This window comes from Brassica napus, chromosome C9 (genome assembly GCF_020379485.1).
Source record: "Brassica napus cultivar Da-Ae chromosome C9, Da-Ae, whole genome shotgun sequence".
NCBI lineage: Eukaryota > Viridiplantae > Streptophyta > Magnoliopsida > Brassicales > Brassicaceae > Brassica > Brassica napus.
The window spans coordinates 514,227-532,767 of record NC_063452.1 but is presented as its reverse complement, the minus strand read 5'-3'; the positions used below and the strand labels follow the sequence as shown (position 1 = coordinate 532,767).

General features: G+C 34.6%; 5 protein-coding genes across 6 annotated transcripts; 4 read left to right on the top strand and 1 right to left on the bottom strand.

Moving 5' to 3' along the window:
- The first annotated feature begins 1,098 nt into the window (after nt 1-1,098).
- On the top strand, nt 1,099-3,408 carry LOC106365658 (probable serine/threonine-protein kinase At1g01540). Of its 2 annotated transcripts, none has more exons than XM_013805112.3 (7): nt 1,099-1,893; nt 1,994-2,098; nt 2,195-2,317; nt 2,398-2,568; nt 2,653-2,782; nt 2,885-3,094; nt 3,166-3,408. In XM_013805112.3, exons 1-7 carry the CDS (start codon nt 1,304-1,306, stop codon nt 3,235-3,237), a joined length of 1,401 nt encoding a protein of 466 aa, XP_013660566.2. In that variant the 5' UTR covers nt 1,099-1,303; the 3' UTR covers nt 3,238-3,408. The 2 variants fall into 2 exon arrangements, with proteins under 2 accessions (XP_013660566.2, XP_013660565.2); XM_013805111.3 differs by having other exon boundaries at nt 3,163-3,408.
- A 2,821-nt stretch (nt 3,409-6,229) lies between these two features.
- LOC106363927 (protein BPS1, chloroplastic-like) lies at nt 6,230-7,492 on the top strand. The gene has a single exon (XM_013803585.3). It carries the CDS (start codon nt 6,497-6,499, stop codon nt 7,490-7,492), a length of 996 nt encoding a protein of 331 aa, XP_013659039.2. The 5' UTR covers nt 6,230-6,496.
- Nucleotides 7,493-9,284: 1,792 nt separating this feature from the next.
- On the top strand, nt 9,285-11,794 carry LOC106365456 (protein BPS1, chloroplastic-like). Its single transcript, XM_013804882.3, has one exon. The coding sequence runs from the start codon at nt 10,586-10,588 to the stop codon at nt 11,621-11,623; it is 1,038 nt and encodes a 345-aa protein (XP_013660336.2). The 5' UTR covers nt 9,285-10,585; the 3' UTR covers nt 11,624-11,794.
- Nucleotides 11,795-12,800: 1,006 nt separating this feature from the next.
- On the top strand, nt 12,801-13,993 carry LOC106365460 (protein BPS1, chloroplastic-like). The gene has a single exon (XM_013804886.2). It carries the CDS (start codon nt 12,829-12,831, stop codon nt 13,804-13,806), a length of 978 nt encoding a protein of 325 aa, XP_013660340.2. The 5' UTR covers nt 12,801-12,828; the 3' UTR covers nt 13,807-13,993.
- A 279-nt stretch (nt 13,994-14,272) lies between these two features.
- Nucleotides 14,273-15,907, bottom strand: LOC106365660. Its single transcript, XM_013805113.3, has 6 exons — nt 15,811-15,907; nt 15,594-15,723; nt 15,343-15,482; nt 14,984-15,266; nt 14,709-14,875; nt 14,273-14,634 (listed from the first exon to the last, which is right to left on the bottom strand). The coding sequence occupies exons 1-6, from the start codon at nt 15,833-15,835 to the stop codon at nt 14,486-14,488; spliced, it is 894 nt and encodes a 297-aa protein (XP_013660567.2). The 5' UTR covers nt 15,836-15,907; the 3' UTR covers nt 14,273-14,485.
- Nucleotides 15,908-18,541: the final 2,634 nt, after the last annotated feature.

Sequence of the window (18,541 nt, the reverse complement as noted above, 5' to 3'; positions counted from 1 at the left end):
TAAAAGCAGCCCTTTTTACAACTTGGATTACTTAAATTACTAGTTCATCAGTTAAGAACTCATAAAATTATTTTAACTACAAATTCTTATTTTTATGATTAAACAATTTGATAAGATTCCAACCAGACCAATAAATTAGAATTTAGCATATAGTTGTGTCTCTTCGTCTTGATACGAACAGAGAATTTCAAAAAGTACATCGAGACATATATAATTCCCAGGGTCAATATTAAATTGACTAAAGTTACCACATTCTCGATCCACCAAATTAGTAATTATTATAAGAACTTATTTTATTTTTATATAAGAAAAAAGTCTGTTTTTTCTGTCAAATGGAATGCTGATCTGGCCATTGCCTACCATCACTCATACTTATCTAGATGTAAGCACACAAATTAACCAAGAAATCTGTATAGTACAATATCGTAAGCTAAAAAGATATGTGGCCTTTAATAGGAAAAATCCAATTCGAATTAATACATTAACAAACGAATGTTATAAATGCACTCTCTAGTAGTCGCTTTGATATACTAATGCCTAAAGGTGATTCCTTTTCTCGGGAAACTAGTGTTTGGTATTAATACCCTTAAATAGCATTGTATGAAGGGCACTTTCATCAGAGAAATTCTCAAATTTTGAGATAGTCAGATGTTATTTATCAACTTTCTTTATATATTTTAAGAACTCCATCAATATTAAGAGGGAATTTTTTGGGTCAAAAGTAAAACTAAAATTGAATAGTAGGGTTATGTAGTATGTACTCAGTCAGATTCAAAAATTGTTTTCTTTTTTTTTCAACTATGATCAAATGACATTAGTTAATTCAATACATCATTCTGATTAATTCTTAAATTTGATTTAGTGATATTTGTACTTTGTAGTTGTAGAGTGAAATAAATAAAACACACACATATAAAAGAGTACGATAACCGTCATATCTCCGTCACCCCCCGTCGTTAGTTGTTATTACGCAGAAAACCCCTTGAAAGTGCGTCGGTCCCACTTCATTTGGCCTTTCTGAAGAGGGTAACTTCGTCATTTAAGACGCCTTGTCGCCGTCACCCCTCAAGCAGATAGAATAGATACGCGGACATAGATGAGATCAGACAGCTCATTCAAACACAAACACAAACACTCTCTCTCTCTAAAGCCACATGCAACTGTGATTAACTGATTTGTATCCATTGATTCCCCCAGAAACAAAAAAAAAAGATTAATTCTTTTTCCGGCGAGAGACGCGAAAGAATCAAAAACACATGTTCGTGATTGGGTTATGAATCAAATCTAATAACGAACAAACAAAATGACGATCTCTGTTTTGAATCCTGATCACATCAACGCCGAGCTATCGAAACCAACGTCGATCTTCGGTCTCAAGCTCTGGGTCGTCATCGGAATCTTACTAGGATCTCTCATAGTCATCGCCCTCTTCTTCCTCTCCCTCTGCCTCACCTCCCGCCGCCGCAACCGCAAGCCGCGCCACGCCGATTTCGCTTCCGCCGCCGTGGCGACGCCGCCGGTTTCCAAAGAGATTCAGGAGATCGTCCGTCCTCCGCCGCAGCAGGACCACCATTACCATCCGACGCAGCCGGAGATCCAAGTGGATATCGGGAAGGCGGAGCACCGCGTTGTGTTCTCGGATCGAGTCTCGAGCGGCGAGAGCAGAGGAACGGTCAGCGTTAGCGAAACGGCGTCGTACTCGGGGAGCGGTTGCGTTGGACCGGAGGTGTCGCATCTCGGATGGGGGAGGTGGTATACTCTGAGGGAGCTTGAGGCCGCGACGAATGGGTTGTGTGAAGAGAATGTAATCGGAGAAGGAGGTTATGGGATTGTGTATCGTGGGGTTCTAAACGATGGAACTAAAGTCGCTGTCAAGAATCTGCTTAACAACAGGTACTTCGAAAAATAAAGTTTCTATTTTTATTTTTCTGACAAAACCAGAAGTAGTTTCGTGTTTTGTGTTTGGTCTGATAATGGGTCCCATATGTTGAAGGGGTCAAGCGGAGAAGGAGTTTAGAGTCGAAGTAGAAGCTATTGGGCGTGTACGGCATAAGAATCTAGTTAGGCTTTTAGGTTACTGCGTTGAAGGTGCATACAGGTAAAAAAACGAAACCTTGATGCTTTGATATGTACTTCAATCTGTACATGTTGTTTGTCATAAGACTCGTAACTAATGTTTTTTGTTTGAAACTAGGATGTTAGTGTATGACTATGTGGATAATGGCAACTTAGAGCAGTGGATACATGGTGATGTTGGTGACAAGAGTCCTCTAACTTGGGATATTCGTACCAATATAATACTCGGCATGGCAAAAGGGTATGTATAGCCGGCCAGCGATTGATAGCTTGCCTTAGTGAATCTATACGTAAACTTATTTGTTGTTATAATCCATGCAGATTGGCGTATCTACACGAGGGTCTTGAGCCGAAAGTGGTCCATAGGGATATAAAATCAAGTAATATCTTGCTTGATCGTCAATGGAATGCTAAGGTATCTGATTTTGGACTCGCTAAGCTCTTGTTTTCAGAGAGCAGTTACGTGACAACTCGTGTAATGGGAACTTTCGGGTAAGTTCTTCTTTTAGGTGTGTTTATAATCTTAATTTTTTTGGACAAACATTTAAAATGTTCTTGATTTGTTTTTTTATTTAGTTATGTTGCGCCAGAATATGCTTGCACCGGAATGCTAACCGAGAAAAGTGATATCTATAGTTTCGGGATATTGATTATGGAGTTGATCACTGGAAGAAACCCGGTTGATTATAGTCGACCTCAAGGAGAGGTAACACAAAACAAAACAAAACAAAACAAAAACATATGGTTTCATCTATCGTTAAGGCTTGTTAAAAACTGTGTTCTTGATATCGTCTTGTTTTGGTTATAGGTGAATTTGGTAGAGTGGCTGAAAACTATGGTTGGAAACAGAAGGTCAGAGGAAGTAATCGACCCAAAAATAGTTGAACCGCCATCTTCAAAGGCTCTTAAACGGTTGTTGCTAGTTGCATTGCGTTGTGTGGATCCTGATGCTAATAAGAGGCCTAAGATGGGTCATATTATACACATGCTTGAAGCTGAAGACTTGTTCTATCGCGACGTAAGTGTATACTAGAATCACAATGAACTTTTTTCAAGTGATGACTACTCACTGAATATTTTTCGTAGCAGGAACGACGTGCCGTGAGGGAGAACGAAAGCCGCGATCATAACCAGATACAGACTGCGGTTTCAGCAGCCTGAGACCAGCGCAAGTGACAGTTCAAGAGACCGTAGATAAAAGATGTTCCGGCCACTAATTTTTTCAGTTTTTTTTTTCCTTTTGTTTTTGGTTTCATCCATTTTTAATTGTTGTGTGACAAAAATATTATTTATTTATTTTTAGTAGGCGTATAATTAAGAATTTTCACTGTATATTCAAACATTGCCAAAGCAAATACATAAAGCTGGACGCACAGAACAAAATGAATAAGAATTTCTGTTTAATTTTGCGAAAACTGAACAATATGATTGAAAGCTCAAGAACTTAACAAAAGCTAGATTTAATTATTTTGCTACAGAAAAAGATAATCTTAACTCCTGATAATTATGGGTTGATAAATGATAATATGAGGTGTGGACCAATGTAACTGTTATTTTCAACATAAGATTGATAGGAGTTATCTTCACACATATAGAGACCAATATGTCATGGTCGCTTTCGCCCGTTTAAATCCAAAATTGCCATAAGCACATTCCTTATCTGTTTCAACACGTAAGTAACAAACTGGTGAACAAGATTTTATCTTCTCATCCTTTCGTAAGAGGCCACAGTTGCTCAAGTAATACACTATCCAATACTATCTTTTATCAAACTTGATTAGCATTGGCTATGCTTATGTGAAATCGACATGTCTCCAGCTCGTCAAATCGCTTTGTCTCCACTCGCCAGGCTGTCAGGTCTCTAGTTCACGATGTCGCTACGTGTCCAAGTCGTTAGATGTTCAAGTCTCCAAATTCTCGAGTCTTTAGATCGTTAAATCATCTATGTAACTAGGCAACTAAGTAGCTAGTCAGCTAGGCAGTAAAACAACTAGAAAGCTAGATAGCTAGACAACTACGGTTAAGGAGCTAAGTAAAGCCGCTAGGAAGCTAAATAAGTTTCTGAAATGCTATATCTCCAGTGTGAAAGAGCAAATAATAAAAAAAATATAAAATGATATAAGAGCGAGTGGATGACTTTCTTTTGATAATGAGTGTGAAAAACTTATGCTAAAATGGACAATGTAAGTGTAGATGTCTTCTCAAAAATATCATTTAAGATACAACGTGGATCATCGACACCGGAGACAAGAGCCGCTCGCACATGGCGCATTGCTTCTTCGTCAACTCTGCTCTGGTGGCAGAAGCGTTAGCACTAAGGGAAGCACTGGCAACATGCATCGATACGGGAATCCGCCGAGTGCATTTCAAGTCTGACTCGCTACAGCTTATTAAAGCGATCAATTCTAGCTCCTCATACCCTGAGGTGTATGGTGTGGTTGCTGATATCCTCAGCCTCTCTCTTGCTTTCGAGTGTATTTATTTCTCTTGGATTCAACGTGGAAACAACAAGGAGGCAGATGCCTTGGCTAAGCAAGCCTTGTTGAATGAACCTTTTGTATCGACCTTATTAGACATTGGAATTTAAGTATGAATGAAAGCATGTGTTACAAAAAAAAATACAACGTGGAAATAATTTTTGGAATAATTTTTCATGAAATTTTCTTCTCTTTTTTTTTCTTCTCTTTTTAATGTTATAGAATAAATTATATTTTTTTAACGCTGGTTTATTATGCTATTACAATTATGAGAAATATTACATACACGATTCAACAACTGATAATACTATTTGCCTTATGAGGATCTACGTCTAACTGCATCATCTGAGCCATCCTATGAAGATCCTCGCCTAACTGGATTTACTTGCACTATGTTGAAGATCCCTTGTAAGTCTTTTTCCGTAGTTTGCATAATTGTCCAATAAATCGCTTTTGCTGGGAATTGAAACCCGGACGTCCTATAATGTGCAATCTTCAAGAAATTGCATAACTTGGTATTCGAACCCCATACATAGGTGTAGAAACCTTTAAACTTTAACCACTAAGATATGATGCTTCCAAAAATAAATTATCTTCTTGACTCATCTCTCCTTAGGCCTGGACGTTCGGGTCTTCGGGTCGGGTTCGGACCGGCTTTAACCACTAAGATATGATGCTTCCACAAATAAATTATCTTCTTGACTCATCTCTCCTTAGGCCTGGGCGTTCGGGTCTTCGGGTCGGGTTCGGACCGGTTCCTTTCGGGTCCTAAATATTTAGATCCAATAGGTACTTAGAAATTTTCGGTTCAGATCGGTTCTTCTCGGGTCCGGGTCGTTTTGGGTCTATAATTAAAATACCTATAAAATACCCATAATTTTTCGGGTCCATATCGGGTCCGGGTCGGGTTCAGATATTTAGGATTTGAAAAAGACATGAGATACTCAATTTCATCAAATTTAGTTGATATTTGTCATATATATCTAAAATTTTACAAAATAACTCAAATAAAACTATTAGTAATTAAAATAAAACATTTTTAAACTCTAAATTTTACATTTTAAAGCTTCATATTACTTAAAAAATATTACAAAATTATAATAAATATTGTTAACAAAATATATTTCAACTAAATCATAAAATAATATATATAAAATAGAACACAAAAACATCATAGTTTTAGATATACATGTTTTTAGGTCGGGTACAAATCGGTTCTTAACGGGTCGAATCTATTCGGGTCGGTTCTTTTCGGGTCCGGGTCTATTCGGGTCCGGGTCTATTCGGGTCGGTTCCTTTCGGTTCCGGATCTATTCGGGTAAAAAAAATTTAGACCCAAAAGGTACTTGAAAACTTTCGGTCTGGATCCGGATCGGATATTTTTGGATCGGTTCCAATCAGGGATTTCGGGTCCAGGTTAAAATGCCTAGACCTATCTCTCCTTTTATTAATTATACAATGCAATTTATTATTATTAAATAGAAATAAACTACCACATTAATAACCCATTCAAGACTTTGACCAAAACCTTGATCAGACCAAGACCTTGATCAAGACTTTGACCGATACTTTGACTAGTGCAAATGGATTAGATCTTCATAAATTTTGGTGATGATAGGCCTTTACTTCGCTTTTCTCGACCGGGCCTGGACCAGATTTTAGAAGAGATAAAACCCACCTCCACCAGCGCACAACACGTTTGTTTGATTCCTCCTATAAGAAGGCGTTTGAAGTGTTGTGTTTCCTGGGCATTATATTATAATTACAGGCTAGTAGCACTAACTCTGTAAGGACACACCCCCATCTCCTTCCTCCTATTTATACTTTCTCTTTAAGCAAAAGAGTTTACAAAATTGTAATTAGTTTTATCTCCCTTCCCTTTCATTATTTATTTTGCTTCTGAACTCTTGTCTCTCTTTTTTTTCAGCGTAAATACGCAGAGAATGTTCTTTAGCTGTGGAAACCCATTGAAGGCTCTGTTTCCAAAGAAGAACAATGCATGCATATCCCCACATCTTCTCTTTCTAGCGAACAAATTCGAAATAAGTTTGACGGCATCGATCGCAGAACTTGTACCAAAGGATGATGATGATGATGATTTTCTCACTTATTCTTGGATGATTGACGGAATGCACTCTCTTTGTGAGACGCAATTGGGTTTCACGACACTCATGACCACCGATGCAGACCTTCCTGTATCCGACATGGAAGAAAGTTTGGTTCAGATGTACGTTGACATCAGTTCGAAGCTGCTTGAACTCTGCGACGCCTTCACCTCAGAGCTGTACCGGCTTAACCACGGAAACATGTTTCTCAACATTGCTTTTAGTAATCCTGAGGAGTTTCATTCATCGCATCTCGACCGTTGGAGGCAGCACATGGCTTCCAAGAACCCGGGCATCGAAAACTGCCGTAAGGTTTTGAGTAGTCTTGCTGAATCCCTGAATCATCATTATCATAGTCTCTACAAGAAGATGACGAAGAAGGAGAAACAATATGAAAAAGAAAAAGTTCTCCTGCGAGCTTTATATGGTGTAATGGTCAATACTTTATACATATTCAGCGTGTTTGCTGCAGCGTTTACTCGTTCTTCCAAGAATCTCTTGCATTTAACCATTCCAAAGGAGATGGAGGAGGAGGCTCGTTGGGGACAAGCTTTCGTGGAACTGCAGAACATGGTCAAGCCGAAGACCCGAAACACGCCCTTATCAGAGAGATTCGGGGTTATAAGAGATCTCGAGGCTGTTGAATCTGGTGTGGAGAAGCTTTACGCAGCGGTCCAAGAAGGGTGTCCTAATTTATTGATGGTGATGGAGCCATTGAAGCAATCAGTGAAAGAACTTTCAGAAAGGTATGATCTTATCTACAAGGCAACGCGATGCTTGTGGGACACGGTGATTCTTGCTCGAGACGCATTGAGTGAGAGACTGCTGACATAAAATATTAAGAGTGACGTTGCCGATGTTTATGAGTGTTAATTAAGACTTGTTTTTGAGTTGTGTAGGATGTGTTTCTTCTCGTCTCATGTTCAGTCTGTAATGATAACAATAAAAAATGAAACAAAATACATACGTGCATGCATGCACGTCTCAAGTTATTCTCATCATAAACTGTTGAATCAAATCGATTTTGGATTAGATTCTTGACAAGCAAGAATAACACACAATCAATGAATTAGATTTCTCCAGATCCAACAAATGCAAGGTATTTTCCATTAATCTGATGCTTGACATGGATTTTCATGTTACTGATTTCAAGTCCAGAACATTCATTTTTTTTCTCGTAGTTTAGGCATTGGCGTATTCTCTATTGGAGTCATAACATATAGAATAGTGCTCCACCCGGTAAATAGGCTTTCTGAAGCTAAACCACTAATAACACCGATAGTGGATAGTGCTCCATTTCGTGTGATAATCTTACTATTAATCCCAACAGTCTAATATAGGTCAACCACCACAAAATCCCTAAAAATCGTTAATTTACTTTGATTAGATTAACTAGCAATTGGGAATGAAATTAAATTGTAACAACACTGGAATTAGACCATCTTCAATGATTCATTCTATTTATTTCTTCAGATTAGTAACTCTATAATAGAGTTGATTTTTACTTTAGTAATATTTTTTTAGAGTGAAAAATAGAGTGGTGAACAAAAAAACAAATGAATTACTCTATTTATAGAGTAAACTATTTTTTTACTCTAATAGAACATCTCCAGCTCCACTTTATTTTCCACTCTAAAAATAGAGTTTATATTAAAAATGCTTCAATAATACTCAATGTTTCATTCTATAATATAGTAAAAATAGGTAGATTTTATATAGAGTAATCCATTTATTTTTTGTTCATCACTCTATTTTTTAGTATAAAATAAAGTACCATTAAAGTAAAATACAATTCTATTATAGAGTTATTCTATTTTTTAATCTAATTTTTATTTTATAATGAAAAATAGAATGAAATTTGTGAATGATTCTATTTATTTGTTCTAATCTGTTCAATTAAACTAATAATTTGTGAATATTTTTGTTGAGTTGTCATAGCTATACAAACAAATCTATACTATTAAAAGGGAATTATTCTAAAAAAAATCTACTTATGCAAAGTTGTCGCACCATTTCATTAGACTAATCTTTTTGTGGTCTTTCCTTATATTTCTCTAACTATATCATAATAAATGATTTTATTTATCTTTTGATTTTTTTCCTTTTAATACACCTAATCTTAATGGATCCAATATATAATATCAAAGCAAATTAATTGAAATATGATTTGTGCTTGGTTCGGTTTACTTAATTTCAAAACTAAATATATCTTAACACTTCTATCTTACCCCATTTACACACAATGTCATATTATAATATCGAAAACATAAATCCATATATACTGCTATATACCATATAATAAAAACTCATGTGTATCTGTATCATGTGTAAAAGTATTAAAGTTTAATAACTTTGTAAAAGAACCATGATCACGATAATAAATTTTGTATTCTCATATCTATTTTATGGTATAACATATTTTGTTCAAATCTGTGATAACATTGTTATATTTTTTATGAAAAACCAAATCGTAACTAATTTTAGTTTCAAAATCCATAAATGTAACTTTAGATAATCACTAAAAATCCTATAAATTAAAGGCATAACATAAATACAATGCATTTACCTTATATGACAAATCAAATAGTTTATTTAGTTTTATGTACTATTATAAAATATATGAGAAGTTAAATCAATTTATAAGAACAGATTAAGCTTTTTCTGGGTTTTGACCGGGCCAACCGGTGTCGGTTCACGGGTTAATGAATTTTTTTTGGGTTTTATCATATTTTTAATTAATAAATTTTCATAAATCTGAATTTTGTGAAAATATATCAGTTGGTAGAACATCTAATAAATGCTACATAAAGAACATAAGCATATCCGAATTATATACGGCCACCGGATTTACTGGTTCGACCGCGGGTCCAGATCGGATATGAAAACATTGCTTATATTTTGAATAAATATTATTCTGATATTTTTTTTGGTAATTCTGTTTATAAATAGTATTTTTAAAATATATGGTTATTTAGAAATTAAATATAATATATTTGTAGGTAAATAATTTGTATTTTAAAACTTCAGATACTCATTCGGTTCTCAGTTCAATTTCAATTTTTTGTTCCATAGATATATGATCTGCTCGGTTATTTATGAAATTCAGTACAATTTTTCTTTCATTTTTTTCAGTTTGGTATGGTTTGGTTCCTCGACTCCGAATAAGTATTCCCAGACTTATATACTATCTTATACTCCCTCCGTTTCATTATAATTGTCTAGGTTTATGCACAGAGATTAATAAAACATATGATTTTGAATATTTTCAAAATAAAAAAATAATTACCTATACATCTAAACATATTTCAACCAATAAAAAAATAAACATAAATATTTTGTTAATAAATTTTGCATTAAAATTCTAATTCGATACTTATTTTGAAACGAAAATTTTACTCTAAAACGACAATTAAATTGAAAAAGAGGAAATATAGCATTCATTTTAAAAAAAATTATTTAAGTCCAAAAATAAATCTGTGCTTTCCAAGCGGGAGTCTAAATCTAGTTTAATTATTTATAAGGGTAACTAACCGGTCTAATTTTTGCGATCATTTAATTACAAAAAAATCATTTCGCAAATAATAGTATAGATAGATAGATTTCTAGTGGAAACAATATAATTTAAATGTTATTAAGTGGAAATAAATAACCAAATTATGAATATTTAGAATTAGTGACCATGATTTTGATCAAGACCTTGACTAAATGTTTGACCAATGCAAATGGATTAGATCTTCATAATTTTTTTAATGATGATGGACCTTTGATTAGCTTTTTTTAGACCAGATCGTGGACGGAATTTTGAGAAGGGTATAAATCCCACCTCCAACACACGGGTTTGCTAAATTGTATCTCTCTTCCCTTTCATTATTTCTTTTGCTTCTGAACTCTTGTCTCTTTTTTTCAGCGTAATTAAATACGCAGAGAATGTTCTTTAGCTGTGGAAACCCATTCAAGGCTCTGCTTCCAAAGAAGAACAATGCATGCATGTCCTCACATCTTGTCTCTCTATTGAACAACTTCGAGACAAGTTTGAGGGTATCGATTGCAGAACTTGTACCAAAGGATGATGATAAGAATGGTTATATCACTGTTTCTTGGATGATTCAAGCAATGCACTCTCTTTGTGAGACACACCAGGCTATCTCGACACTCATGACCACCGATGTAGACCTTCCTGTATCCGACATGGAAGAAAGTATGTACGCTGACATCAGTTCGAAGCTGCTTGAATTTTGCAACGCCTTCACCTCGGAGATGGCCCGGCTTAACCACGGAAACATGTTACTCAAGTCTGCTTTTAGTGATCCTGATGAGGTTTCTTTATGGCATATCGACTGTTGGAGGCAGCACATGGCTTCCAAGAACCCTAGAATCGAAAACTGCGGTGAGGTTTTGAGTAGTCTTGTTGAATCCATGAATGATGATCATGATCTTCGTGGTCTCAAGAAGAAGGTGAATAAGAAGAAGAAGAAACAATACGAAGAAGAAAAAGTTCTCATGCGAGCTCTATATGGTGTTAAGGCCAAGACTTTATACATATTCAGCGTGTTTGCTGCAGCGTTTTCTGGTTCTTCCGAGAATATTTTGTATATAAACATTCGAAAGGAGATGAAGGAGGACGAGGAGGAGGTTCCATGGGAAAAAGCATTCATGGAACTGCAGAACGTGATCATGAACACGTTCTTATCGAACAGATTCATGGTTATAAAAGATGTTAAGGCTGTTGAATCTGGTGTGGAGATGGTTTACGCGGCGGTTCAAGAAGGCTCAGTTCCTAATTCGTTGATGGTGGAGCCACTGAAGCAATCAGTGATGGTACTTTCAGAAAGGTTTGATCATGTCTCCAAGGAAACGAGTTGCTTGTTCGATACCGTGAACTCCGCTCGAGACGCATTGTTCGAGAGGCTCAGAACCAAATACGAATATGAGCTAGCTGAGAGTAACGTTGCTGAATGCAGATGATCATGTTAAGACTTGTTTGTGAGTAGTGTAGGGTGTGTTTATTGTCTCATGTTCAGTGTGTAATGATAACAATAAAAATGAAACAAAATGCATGCATGCAGCATGTCTCAATTTTTTTTTTTTGGTAAAATGTCTCAAGTTATTCCCAGCATAAACTATTGATCAGATCAATTTTGGATTAGATTCTTGATAAGCAAGAATAACATGATAAGTTTCTTGGGCTTCCAACTTAAAACTAATTGATAATTAGCGGAGTGACTCAAGTCCCTTATATATTACTCAATTACTTTTCATATTTCCGTGGGATATTATCTCCAATATAACACACAAGTAATGAATCAGATTTACAGGTCCAACAAATAAAAGTATTTTAACTTTAATCTGATGCTTGACATGGATTTTTTTTTTATCTCTTTCATGCTTTTATCTCTTTGATCCAAAACAAAGACCAACATTATATAGTTGTGAATTGTGAGAACCATTTCATGATCCTAGTTTGTATTTGGTTGATACATGACATTTTTTTCAGTTTTAGCCTCAAAACAAATAATAAACACCAAAGCTATTTTTTCTAATTTGAGTTTGAATAATAAGAACCACGCAACAAGAAAATTGACTATTGCTATATTTGCAAGTGTAACTTAGATGACATAAAGTGTATTATTTATAAAATTGGAACCATATATAAAAATTATTCAAAAAATTACCAAAAAGAGAGTAAAGAGATTATTTCTTTTATATATGTTTCAAGTTTGTCGTAATGGGGCTAATTAGTGAGTTTTATTCATTTGTCCTTGTTCTTTTATTAATTAAGAGGCGACGTTTTGTTTATCAGATATTTTTTTGGGTTATGTATTTCATGTGAAATAAAATAGTTGAGTTGGCATGGATTAGGAACCTCCAAAAATCTAGAGATAATACAATTAATTGTTATAAAACGGAAATAAATTATCTTCTAAATGACTATCAAAACTATTGACCAAGACCTTGACCAATGCAAATGGATAAATCTTCATAAATTTTATGATGATGGGCACCACCAGATCCTGAACCGGATTTTGGGAAGAACCCACCTCCAACACACGACACATATATATACTTTCTCTGCAAGCAAGAGGGTTTGCTAAATTGTAATTAGTTTCATCTCCCTTCCCTATCATTAGTTATTTTGCTTCTAAACTCTTGTCTCTCCATTTTCAGTTAATATGAGGTGTTTCTTTAGCTGTGTAAACCCATTGAAGGCTCAGTTTCCAAAGAAGAACAATGCATGCATATCCCCACCTCTTCTCTCTCTACTGAATAACTTCGAGACAAGTTTGAGGCTATCGATTACAAAACTTATACTAAAGGATGATGATAAGAATGCTTTTCTCACTGTTTCTTGGATGATTCAAGCAATGCGCTTTCTTTGTGAGACACACCAGAGTATCAAGACACTGGTGACCGATCTAAACCTTCTTGTATCCCACACGGAAGAAAGTTTGATGTATGCGTACTCCGACATTAGCTCGAAGCTGCTTCAACTCTGCGACGCCTTCATCTTAGAGCTGGACCGTATCAACCACGTAAACTTGTTACTCAAGCTTGTTTTTAGTAATGCTGAGGAGTTTTCTCTATCGCAGTTCAACTGTTGGAGGCAGCTCATGGCTTCCAAGAACCCTAGTATCGAAAACTGCGGTGAGGTTTTGAGTAGTCTTGTTGAATCCATGAATCGTTATCATCGTCTCTACAAGAAGAAACAATCTGCAAAAGTAAAAGTCTTCATGCGAGCTCTATATGGTGTAATGGTCAAGACCTTATACATATTCAGCGTGTTTGCTGCAGCGTTCTCTGGTTCTTCCAAGAATATATTGTATCTAACCATTCCAAAGGAGATGGAGGAGCTTCCATGGGAACAAGCATTCATGGAACTTCAGAACATGATCAACCGGGAGATCAAGAACACGTTGTCTTCAGATAAATTCACGGGTATAAAAGATATTCAGGCTGTTGAATCTGGTGCGGAGAAGCTTTACGCAGAGGTTCAAAAAAAGCTAGCTCCTAATATGTTGATGGCGGAGTTACTGAAGCGATCAGTGATTGAAATTTCAGAAAGGTTTGATATTGTCTCCAACGAAACGCGTTGTTTGCGGGAGACGGTGGTCTCTGCTCGAGACGCAGTGTTCAAGAGGGTTTGCCGATGATTATGAGTGTTAAGACTTGTTTGTGAGTAGTGTAGGGTGTGTTTCTTCTTGTCTCATGTTAAGTATGACGGCTTTTAAAGAAGTTCCTTCAGCATGCATGCATGTCATCGAGTTATTCTCACCCCCATAAACTATTGAATCAAATTAATTTTGGATTAGATTTCTCCAAGTCCAACAAATACAAGATATTTTTTTCCTTTAAGCTGATCCTTGACAATGATTTTTATTTTTATCATGCTTTTATCTCTTTGATCCTAAACAACGATCATCATTGTATATAGTTGATAACAATTCCTGATCTTAGTGTGTATTTGTTTGGTTCATGACATTTTTTCAGTTTTAGCCTCAAGACAAATAACAAAAACCAAAGTTATTTTTGCTAATTTGAGTTTGAATACTAATAAACACACAACAACAGCAACAAAAAAAAATTGACTATTGCTATTTTCAAGTGAACTTTGTGACATAAAGTGAATTATTTATATTTATAAACTTGGAAGCAAATATACAAAGCAAGCAGATTGTTTCTTCCTTTTTATTCATAAGATTAAAAAAAAAGAGAAAAAGAGATATATGAGTTTGTCTACTATACACCTCCAGATCCTCAGTCTGTGTAGCTGCATAACCATATTCTCCAGCATTTGATTTATTACATTACTTTATTTTATTTTATTATAGCTTAAACATATTTAGCCACAGAAATGACTTCAAACTCAACTCCCACGTAAAGCTTATCCTTCACCAAATAAGGTTCACAAAGTTTCGACAGTGGCATGAACTCCATAAAACCATTAGTGTCATCATATTCTTCATCAACCCAATACGAATCTACCAAAAGAAATGTATGTTAGAAATGTTTTAAAAGTTAGCTTATAACTTCAAAAGATTTCTCTTAACCATACCGGTTGCCTCAACATGATTCCGATTAACTTGATCCAATACTCGTAGCTTAGACTTGGCAAAAGTTTTTGTCTTTGGTGCATTGTTGATATACCTTTCTCCCACTAGATACACAGAGAATGATTCTCCTTTTACTTCCTCATATCCTCTTGGATGAACTTCAATTCTCCTACTCAAACACTCATCACACGCAGCATATATATACATGAAATTATTTATAAAAATGTGATGCAATTTATAACTATAATTAAAAAATGTTTTATGAATTGAGCATCACCATTTGCGGTTTCCAACGATGAACTCATTGGACTGATGAGCCTTTTCAGGGTCGAAAGAGGAGAACTTGGTCATCATCCAAGTGACTTTGTTATTGAGAGGCTTCTCAATTAAGCTAAAACATTCAACTGTTCCAGGTCTCTCAGTTTTCTGATCAGGAAGACTGGCACCAAACATACAACAATCTTCAATAAGGAACCCTTTGCTCTTAAGATCATCCAGTGACATCAAATTTGTAATCCCTTTTGCTATTGGTTTTGATGATGCACTAAAGTCCCATTTTACTGCATGCACGCATATAACACATGTTACATCAAACCTTATATATAAAAAAGAGATGGAGAGAGATGAGAAAGAGACCATTGACTTTGGGGTACCATACAGCCTTTAACTGACTTACGACATAGACCTGATACTCGAGCTCAACATCTAGTGGATCTTGATTCTCTAAGAAAATGGAGACATGTTCTTCATCCTCGTCATAATTCACAAGGATTTTCCTGTTTTCATACAAACATGAATAAGAAAAATGATCGTTAGTTTGACCAGGAAAAAAATAAATAAAAATGAGCGTTTGTATGTTAAAACTTGTCAAAAATAAAGCTCTATACCATTTGCGACCACAGAGATCAAAAACAGAAGATTCGATACAATCAATCTCATACTTTGTGAGTAGAGAGAAATTGTCTATCTTGAACAAGTGAGAATTTGTGTGATTCTTCTTGAACTCTTGCACCATCACTGTGAAAAGGGGAAAAGAAAAGATTGAAACCTGCAACTGATCATGACAATAACAGATATATATACTGAAAATTATGTTGTTTTTACTTTCAATGGGTATTGGTCGTGACATGTTAACAAGCTGCAAAATGATATGAACTTAAATTTGTTTTTCTTTCTGTGGAGAGGCGTTATATGCATTTGAGAATGCAAAATCAAATAGCTATATATATACACACACATTACCGAACAAGAGCCGAGCATTAGTCTGATGTCTCCGTTTTGGCCCCCAACATTTGTTCGAATCGAACAAAAACATTAATTCATCGTGGAGTTAACGCTATATAGAGATTCGAGATTGTTGAGCATTTATACATCACATATATAATTCCTACGTACAATCGACCTTATCTCAAACTCGAAACCACATGCAACAATTATTCTCATATATATACGTCTGCAAGGAAAAATTAAAAGTTGAACTGAATATCCATGCGCTGCATAAACCAACAATTTTCATAATACTAAGCTCCAAAATTGTTGAACTAATCAGAAAAAGAGATCGAGTATATGGACAGAGATTCGCAACCGATGATGTTATGTTGAGCACTGGTTGACCTCAATCACCTCATGACTTCTTTTCCCTTGGCTCTGATTGTCTGGTTTAAGTTGACCTATGGTATATGGTGAACGTTACTCCTCACCTTTCTTTTCCATCCCTGGTCCCTGGGACTGCATGCAGAAGTTTTGGTTAGTCCAGGACATATTTCCTGGAACCAGAACCCAAAAAAACGAATCTTGACTGAAATTTACAAAAAGCCGAACGGTTCCTATTTTCCTAAACTAGAAAAAGCCCAAACCAAAACGAACCGAGAACCAAATGCCCGAATATCATAAAAATAATAAAAATATTACATTATTTTAGTTTTAAAATAACTATATAAAAATATAATTTACAAATCAAAAATTATTTTTAAAACCCGAATTACCCAAATATTTTTTTTTGGTTTTTACAGATTTAACTCGGGATTTCCATTTTTTGTTTTTCGGTTTTAAACCCGAACCAAATCCGAACCATTTATAATTAAGTTACATTTTAGAAATTTTAAAACAACACTAAAGATCATGGCTCAGTATACATAGCATTTACCGAAAAATTCAATAACACATAGATGTTGAGAAAAATTCAAAAATATGAAAATACAATTTTAATGCATAGTTGCATCCTTCACTAACATATGATGAAGGTCAAAGAGGTTTGAAACTTTTGTTGTCTCCGTTTCTCTAGAAAATACCAATTTTATAGTGGTTATTCCATCAATTTAGGGAGTATTATGAAGTTTTACTAAATTAATTGACAAAAAGATGTCCATATACCATAAAAAAGAGTTTAATATACATTATTAAAAATGTAAAATGTGTTTACAAATTTTAAAACAACACTAAAGATCATAGGCTTCAGTATATAGAGCATTTACCGAAAAAAATTAATATTTTCGTAGAGGGTTAGGTTAACACATAGATTTTGAGAAAAAGTCAAAAATATGAAAATACTGTTTTAATGCGTAGTTGCATCCTTCACTAACATATGATGAAGGTCAAAGAAGTTTGGAACTTTTGTTGTCTCCGTTTCTCTATAAAATAGCGATTTTATAGTGGTTAGTCCACCAATTTAGGGAGTATTATGAAGTTTTACTAAATTAATTGACAAAAAATTAAAACGAAGCCCATGTACCATGAAAGAGAGTTTAATATACTTTAATACAAATGTAGAATGTGTTTATAAATTTTAAAACAACACTAAAGATCATAGGCTTCAGTATATAGAGCATTTACCGAAAAAATCAATATTTTCGTAGTGGTTAACACATAGATTTTGAAAAAAATTCAAAAATATGAAAATTTTGTTTTAATGCATAGTTGGCATCCTTCACTAACATATGATGAAGGTCAAAGAGGTTTAATGCACAGTTGTCTCAGTTTTTCTAGAAAATAGCGATATTATAGTCGTTAGTCCACCAATTTAGGGAGTATTATGAAGTTTTACTAAATTAATTGACATAAAATTAAAACGATGTCCATCTACCATGAAAGAGAGTTTAATATACATTAATAAAAATTTATAATGTATTTAGAAATTTTAAAACAACACTAATGATCATAGGCTTCCGTATATATAACATTTAACGAAAAATTCAATATTTTCGTAGGGGTTAACACATAGATTTTGAGAAAAATTCAAAAATTCAAAAATTATATTTTAATGCATAGTTGCATCGTTCACTAACATATGATGAAGCTCAAAGAGATTTAATGCACATTTGTCTCCGTTTTTCTAGAAAATAGCGATTTTATAGTGGTTAATCCACCAATTTAGGGAGTATTATGAAGATTTACTAAATTAATTGACAAAAAAATAAAACGATGTCCATGTACCATGAAAGAGAGTTTAATATACATTAATAAAAATGTAGAATGTGTTTAGAAATTTTAAAACAACAATAAAGATCATAGGCTTCAGTATATATAACATTTACCAAAAAACTCAATATTTTCGTAGGGTTAACACATAGATTTTGAGAAAAATTAAAAAATATGAAAATTATGTTTTAATGCATAGTTGCATCCTTCACTAACATATGATGAAGGTCAAAGAGGTTTAATGCACAGTTGTCTCCGTTTTTCAAGAAAATAGCGATTTTATAGTCGTTAGTCCACCAATTTAGGGAGTATTATGAAGTTTTACTAAATTAATTTACAAAAAATAAAAACGATGTCCATTTACCATGAAAGAGAGTTTAATATACATTAATACAAATGTACAATGTGCTTAGAAATT